This window comes from Nicotiana tabacum, chromosome 11 (genome assembly GCF_000715075.1).
Source record: "Nicotiana tabacum cultivar K326 chromosome 11, ASM71507v2, whole genome shotgun sequence".
NCBI classification, from domain to species: Eukaryota; Viridiplantae; Streptophyta; class Magnoliopsida; order Solanales; family Solanaceae; genus Nicotiana; species Nicotiana tabacum.
The window spans coordinates 20,393,309-20,400,898 of NC_134090.1; the positions used below are offsets into that span (position 1 = coordinate 20,393,309).

At 34.5% G+C, this 7,590-nt stretch overlaps 2 protein-coding genes across 3 annotated transcripts; one reads left to right on the plus strand and one right to left on the minus strand.

The window, feature by feature from the left end:
- Positions 1 to 433: 433 nt before the first annotated feature.
- On the plus strand, positions 434 to 1,822 carry LOC107778879 (UDP-glucosyltransferase 29-like). Its single transcript, XM_016599205.2, has one exon. It carries the CDS (start codon positions 434 to 436, stop codon positions 1,820 to 1,822), a length of 1,389 nt encoding a protein of 462 aa, XP_016454691.2.
- A 1,031-nt stretch (positions 1,823 to 2,853) lies between these two features.
- LOC107778877 (uncharacterized) lies at positions 2,854 to 7,307 on the minus strand. 2 transcript variants are annotated; one of them, XM_016599202.2, is made up of 4 exons: positions 7,048 to 7,233; positions 6,021 to 6,448; positions 5,196 to 5,646; positions 2,854 to 5,107 (listed from the first exon to the last, which is right to left on the minus strand). In XM_016599202.2, the coding sequence occupies exons 2-4, from the start codon at positions 6,417 to 6,419 to the stop codon at positions 4,956 to 4,958; spliced, it is 1,002 nt and encodes a 333-aa protein (XP_016454688.1). In that variant the 5' UTR covers positions 6,420 to 6,448; positions 7,048 to 7,233; the 3' UTR covers positions 2,854 to 4,955. The 2 variants fall into 2 exon arrangements, with proteins under 2 accessions (XP_016454688.1, XP_016454687.1); XM_016599201.2 differs by having other exon boundaries at positions 2,854 to 5,646; positions 7,048 to 7,307.
- Positions 7,308 to 7,590: the final 283 nt, after the last annotated feature.

Genomic DNA, 7,590 nt, shown 5'->3' on the forward strand with positions numbered 1-7,590 from the left:
ACCCACGATTATTTAATATCAGATAACTCTGAACACCAAGGCTTATATAAATGGGAAGAGGTAGACCCTTCTTTTCAAAGTTATAGATTTTTCCTGTATATTTCTTGCACCATATATGAATCATCTTATATGCAGATTTCCTTGGTCAAATCTCTAGACAATCTGTTTGGATACAAAATTAAATTTTTCTTTCCAAGTTTTAACTAAGTCCAAAACCTTTCTCAACAACTGAAGTTCCAACCAATTTTTCGAAACAAGAATTTCTACACAAAAAACGAACCTCACCGCAACTCCCATCAGTTCTTATCCTCAATTCATCCACGTTATCAAATTCCCCTTTGCATTTGCCACGTTATAATCTTCATTTCTATCCATTGTTTAGATAATTTACATATAAATCCATTAGTATTTGTCCAAGAAATTTTAAGTGATCATGGAAACAAGAATGAAAAACATTAGAATTGTGATGTTGCCATGGCTAGCTCATGGTCATATCTGCCCATTTCTAGAGCTAGCAAAAGCACTTTCAATGAGAAATTTCATCACTTACCTCTTTACTACACCAGTAAATCTCACTTTTTTCAAACAAAGACTTTCTGTGAAAGAATCCATACGTATTAAGTTAATGGAAATCCAACTACCAAATTTACCTCAACTTCCTCCTCATTTTCACACAACCAATGGCCTTCCACCCCATCTCATGAACACTTTAAAAAAGGCATTTCTCATGTCCAAACCTGATTTTTTTACAATTCTTGATACTTTAAAACCAGATTTAATCATCTATGATTTTCTCCAGCCATGCATTCCAACAATGGCTGCTACATTGAATATCCCAGCTGTCCTATTTCTCACTCCTGGTGCTGCGTCAAATAGTTATCATTATCATGGTAGGAATAATAATCCAATTTCTGATTACCCTTTTCGCGAAATCTTTTTTCGTGATCATGAGCATAGGAAAAACAAGGAAATATTCGATTCGCTTGAGAATGATGGCATTGATGAGAAAAATGGTGTCACGAGATGTTTTGAAAGATCACATGACATCGTCTTGATCAAGACTTTTAAAGAGCTCGAAGGCAAATATATCGATTACCTCTCAGTTTTGTTCAAGAAAAAGTTTGTTCCAGTTGGCCCTCTCGTTCGAGAAATTGATCAAGAAGATGGTGAGCAACATTGTGAGATCATTGAATGGCTCAATGAGAAAGAAAAATGTTCGACGATTTTCGTTTCATTTGGGTCTGAATGTTTCTTGTCCAATGAGGAAATTGAAGAATTTGCACTAGGACTTGAGCTTAGCATGGTGAATTTCATATGGGTAGTTAGATTTCCAATGGGAGAAAAAAAGAATATTTTAGAGGTTTTACCAAAAGGGTATTTTGAGAGAGTAGAGAATAGAGGGATAGTAATTGAAGGATGGGCACCACAAGGAAGAATTTTGGAGCATTCGAGTATCGGAGGATTTGTGAGTCATTGTGGATGGAGTTCAGTAATGGAGTCGCTTAATTATGGTGTTCCAATTATAGCTATGCCCATGCAACATGATCAACCACTAAACGCAAGGTTAGTGGTAAATGAAGTAGGGGTAGGAATGGAAATTCATAGAGATGAGGAAGGAAATCTTGGCAAAGAAGAGGTGGCTAGGGTTGTAAGAGAAGTGGTGTTAGAGAAAAGTGGAGAGATATTGAGGGAAAAAGTAAATGAATTTAGTGAGATAATGAGAGAAAATGGAGAAAATGACATTGATGAGGTGGTGGAAGAGTTGCATAAGCTTTACAAGAAAACATTAAGGCATAATTATTACTTAGGAAAACTATTTTAGAAAGAAAAGAAAAAAGAGCCTTGATTACATTTTATCTTTTTCTGTTTTGTTTGTGTTAGTGCTTATGGTAATTGTTAACAACAAGAAAGAGTGGCGACAAACCTAAATAAAAAAGAAAACTCCGGTCATGTTGAAAGTAGTAATCAAACACAAATTAATTCCCTAATATTGACAAAGAGTTCAGGTTGATGTCTTCTTTTAGTTTGTTTGACAAATTCGTTGCCTTATACTTTGCTCAAAAGCTCCTCTATCTGGTTTTCTTTCTTTGTTCCTTTAACTTTAATTTGTTCAATGAATTTGTCCAAGGAAATCATTGGTTGGATTTGTCTTTGAAAAGCAGTAATAGAGGTCCGACGTAATGAAACATACTCCGAAAAAATTCTTGGGAGCGCTTCCCCTGAATGAGACCCTACGCGGCATGAATCCAGATATAATCGAATTCCAATGCGAGTATCAAATACTGGTTGGAAAACCCAACCAAAAAATAAAAAAAAAACATACTCCCTAAGTCTCATTTTATGCGATTATGTCTGATTGGGTTGTGACTGCGCATGAAGTTTAAGTCTTTAAGAAAGAAAGACTTTTAAATTTTATGGTTTAAAATAAAACATATATATTGGCATGATTATAAATCATTTCATTAAGATTTAGATAAGAAGTTTATAATTAAATTATTTTTAAATATAAAAATATGCACTTTTCGGCACAGTCATGAATGTTCTGTCATTCATCCCTAGATCATTTTTATACCTTGAGTTGGCAAGTTTTTGGGTGTGTGTGTGTGTGTGTGGGGGGGGGGGGGGGGGGGGAGAGGCGCATATTTGAGTGTCAAACTGAATCATATTACCAAATACTACTACTATACCACCAGTATTATTTTGAATAAATAACTAAGTTAAACATTTACTATGGATGACTTTAATTATTTATTTATTTAATTTGAATGTAGAAATTACAATCACAAAATAAATAAATGAATCAATATATGTAGTTAAATAAAAGTAATAATATTGGACATCTTAAATAATTACTTAATTTTTATAAGATGATCTAAACATTTCAAAATATATTAAGGAGCAACGGTACATGTGACCTAATTTGTACAGGTTACACATCCTCTTTACCTCAAAAGTATGAGAGCCATGAAAATGGGAGGTACGTAGAACTCAGCATCAGCTACTGAAACACTTGATAGCAAACAAGTGAAGCAAACAACATGAAACAATACGCCAAAAAAAGAAAAAGGGAAATTCTATCACCAGAACAACAATAAAACAGTAGACTTGCCACAAAATCTCTTATCCAGATGAACCATGTGTCTTCAGTCCATGCACAGACAAAAATGTGATTTTCAACATCCCTGGACTGTCATGGTATTCTCATTCACCATAAAGCAGCATCACTCAAGTCAAGAATAAATAACGAGTTTAAGTTCTATGCACTGGCAACGTAAATAATATGAGTATTTACATAATCAGGTCATTTATATGGTGGTAAATCTCTATGATAATGATTAATTGGTAACCAAGTAAAAAACATGGTAACCAACCTGCTATAACAGGATGAATTACAAGGGTACTCTTAAAATCTTTAAGTTGGTAGTGCGTATAAGTTAAATCCACAGATAATGTAACGGAAGAATCACATTAAGTCAAGCCAAAACCACTTCAAGAAAGTTCAAATGATGAACAGCATTTGGTCATTAACAAACTCCCATCATGATTGGAATAATCCCCGCTTTACACAGAGGCTAGCAATCACACAACTCTTACAACTGCTAAGTCACGAGTATTGCTAGTTTCATTTACGGGTATTAATTCTAACCACCTTCAGTTCACTTTTTGTTTAAAAGAACTTCACTTTTGTAAACTCTCTCTATACTAGCCAACGAAGAATAGATATCTATATCTTTCTGACCAATGTCTCTAAAATGAAATCACATACAATTTCTCAGTATTAAAGAGTTGATTGTCTAGTGGTAAATAAGCACAACTTCTATCAGATAGCTAGCAATACACAGACATGTTATAAGATCATGTACTATAGTTTTGACAGCTTAATAACTTCGCTATCTTTGGCAAAAACCATGATAAGATGTTGAAGCTAACTTGACAAAACAAATCATGATGCTGTACAACAGTAATATAACAAGCCATGAATTGTCTTATCTGAGGGATAGACGTTGCATGAGTCCTCTCTATGGCCAGGAGAGGCGCTGCAAATGCAAGCATCATCTTTGGACTTTAGGAGGCAAAGGATGCATGCATCCCAATGTCGCCCTGGAAAATGCACATGCTCCGTGAATAAGGATTTTGAGAAAATAAATCCATATGCTTCCAGATTGCGAGGAGACCAAAGAAATAAGTAAATAAAATCCATAAGTATGTTACAACAAAGTGCAATGGTTTCACCAATTTCAGTGCTCGGTTAGAAGCTTCAGAAGTAGGAAAAGATAATAGACTTATTTTATTTGCATCATAAAGATGATCCTCCATTTTATTGATAGGTACATGACATCCTAAAAATGAAATGTTTCCTTACACATGGATCTACTGTTGGTTTCTTTCAACTCAGAAAACAATTATTCAGGAAACACTGACTGCTTCATTCTTACATGTTTCTCCACCACCTTGAAGATAGCTTTTGGGTTGTAACATTTAGACTTTGACATTTCCATAGCAGGAATGTCATTGACTAGATCAGAAGTCAGGGAAAAGTGATTTTTTTTACAGTTCAATGATGATACTGGAAATAACCCGAAGTCCTACAGAAAAAATATTGGTTACAAAGTTCAAAGTATGAATTTAAGAACAATTAAGTAGATTTCTTTCCAAGAATATATGGCAAGATAACATAGTTACAAATGGCGCAACTGTCTACAATGGTGGAGGTTAACGACCAAGACAGAATTAACAAATGTGTCACCTATTTTCATGCCTTTACAATGCTACTCAAGTCAAAACATGGATGTGGTCCTACCATCAAAAAGAAAGCCAAAATGGAGAAATTAATTATCAACTGACATGAATACCAGTTCCAGCAGAAATTAAAGTCCTGAGCTCCGTCAAATGTTCGTCATTTGAGATATGGAGTGCGATGCGGAGATTTGTTAGTAATGCTTCTTGTTCCCAACTCAAGGGACCAGAAGCATACAATGCCTCCAAAGTGCAGCGATAAGCATGCAACTCCAGCTCATGAATACTTGCTGCAACATTATCCTCCGAAGAAAGACGGCAGCTTTCCTCCTCATGTGCTTCTGCTGAACCTTGAAAAGACTCTGCATCACTGCACAGAAGATTAGGTACTTGACAATGAATTTCGGCTGAAAAGCTAGAAATTTTATCAGGACTCTCATGATAAATACTACAACTACCAACTGAGCATGCATCACTATCAGAATCATTAGATTCTCCAATTCTGGCAGCGGAATAGCCATTGGCACCACTCTTTTTTGTAGGTTTCAATCCGTAATATTCATCAGACCAATTGTTAAATGAAGCACCCACACACTTCTCATCCATCATATTTCCTTTGCACTTGGCAATAACATGTGTCTTGCCTCCTAAGGAAGCCGGAACTATTCTTTGTCTCTTAAAACCTCTCTCAGCTGCCACTACCTCCTGAATGTTTCTAGATGATTCGTCTGACACCCTTTTCAGTGACATCAAAGAGCTAGAATGAGACTTCTGCCTTTTAATGTTTCCCTGAGCAGCTAAATCTCCGTCTCTAACATGACAACCATTCCTAGCACTTAAGACCAGGCTCAACTTTTTACAAGGTTTTTGAGCAGAAAGCTGGTCAGGTTTTGCACAGGTACCAGATCCCTGTAAGTGAAAACCAAGACAGGGTCAAGAAATGCATCAAAAAGAAGGGTTATCTTTCCACTAATACATTTACTAGACAATGATAAAACAACCAACAAAATAAGGGATAAAGCAATGATTAGAATGGTTAAAGAGAGGTTAGTCTAAAGGGGGAAAACTCTTAAACAGCAAAACTTAACAAATACCAACACCATCAAGAAACTCTATCTAATAAAACTCAACAGATAAGATAGTAAAAGTGGGATGCTTAATTTCTTCTGTAATTCTACATTACTCGCAAATAAGGTCAAAACTCAAAACCAAAAAAAAAAAAAAAGGAGAAAAATAAGAGCACTAGGAGAAGGGTGAAAGGCAGAGTCAGAATGAAGACTTGCCTTTCCGATCAAGTGCCATTTTTCATCTTGCCAACATTGTCGCACTCTGGTGTTTGATCTGTGAACCTTAATCTCCTGAGGACACCCAGTTGGGTGTACCAAATAATAGCCTCTGTTCAAAACATTCACAATTCTGGCAGTTTTCCATGAACAGTTATCGAACACCTCGATTATTTGACCAGTTTCCCCATTCTGCACACCCTCTAGAGGAGGCGGACACGGTCTGATGTCCCTCCTTGCAACCCTCTCGACCGTCATTTCACTTTCCATACCACGATAACAATCATACCTAACAGAGTAAGTATGCCCATTACCAGAGAGGATCTCAGCGGGAGTCCAAGATACGGGCGAATTGTTCTTGTTCATCACCTCAACTTTACTTCCTTTTTTAAACCTCATGACCTATGATTTAGCCAACAATTAATAACCTGATTTTCACAAAGAAAAAGAAAAACATGAGAGTTATACATAGGAACCAAGCAAATGCTTGTCCAGGTAGAATTAATATGAGATCAAAACCACAAACAAGCAAAAATGGCATTTAAATCACAACATGATTAACTAAATGTAAAGTGATATATAAAGAGAGAAATATTAACAAAGTTTCTTCTTTTCCAATAAAATAAATTTACCCATAAAAAGAGTGTATTTTTCATCAATATGATTCTCAGATATATACAGGAAGCAAGAACAAAAACTCTAATCAAAGCTCAAAAAATTTAAAAAAAAAATATTCAAGGTAAACCACAAAATTTAAAAATAATAATTAGTACTATAAATTTCAAAATACTTGATGAAAACACATTGATCAAATTTAAAAAAAAAAATCAAGGAACAAACTAGAGTAGGCACTAATCAGAACATATGTATAAAACAGAACAAAAAATAGAGAATAAAAAATAATAATAAGAAAGCTTAAAACTTTATGAATGAATTGCAGGGAATGGTAAAAAAAACCAGAAAATTTTACCAAAAAATCGATAAATTAGGTTTGGGAAATTGAAAAAATAGACATGAAATTTAAGACCTTTTCTTGAAATTGAAGCAATGCTTCAGCTTATGAAGTTGTTGATCGCAAATAAAATTGATTTTCTCAAAGAAACTAAATGAATTTTCCCTTTGTCGGATTTGGGTAAATGGTATTTTTGTGTTCTAGGGTTTGGTTTTTGTTGGGGAAGAAAATTAAATAAGAAAAGAAAATAATTTTTGAGAAAAAGAAAAATAGAGAGAAGGGTATTATTGGAAGATAATGATGATTTATTCCAAAATTTGATCCACCAGAAAAAACTTAAAGGGCCCCATGAAACGATGCACGCTTTTCCTGTTTGTTTCAAGAATATTAATTTCTTTTTTATTTTTTTCGTTTGTGTTTACAACTAATTACATGTCCATTTGGTATTACATGGAAATATTCTCTGTAAAAAGTTAATTTACCTTAAAATTTAGTTCATTCGTTTTAATTTATATGACACACTTTCTCGTTGGAATATATCAAAATGTTGACTTTGTTTTGTATTTATCCTTCATTGCTTTTAGAATACATAGTGTCGTTGAAATTACTTAAACTAGA

What these genes read in the sequence shown, in the direction of transcription:
- LOC107778879 (XM_016599205.2), top strand. Translation starts at nt 434, where the DNA reads ATGGAAACAAGAATGAAAAACATTAGAATTGTGATGTTGCCATGGCTA.
- LOC107778877 (XM_016599201.2), bottom strand. Translation starts at nt 6,419, where the DNA reads ATGAGGTTTAAAAAAGGAAGTAAAGTTGAGGTGATGAACAAGAACAAT. An exon ending in AATGGCACTTGATCGGAAAG is followed by an intron (nt 5,647 to 6,020) that starts GCAAGTCTTCAT and finishes TTTCACTTACAG; the next exon opens with GGATCTGGTACCTGTGCAAA.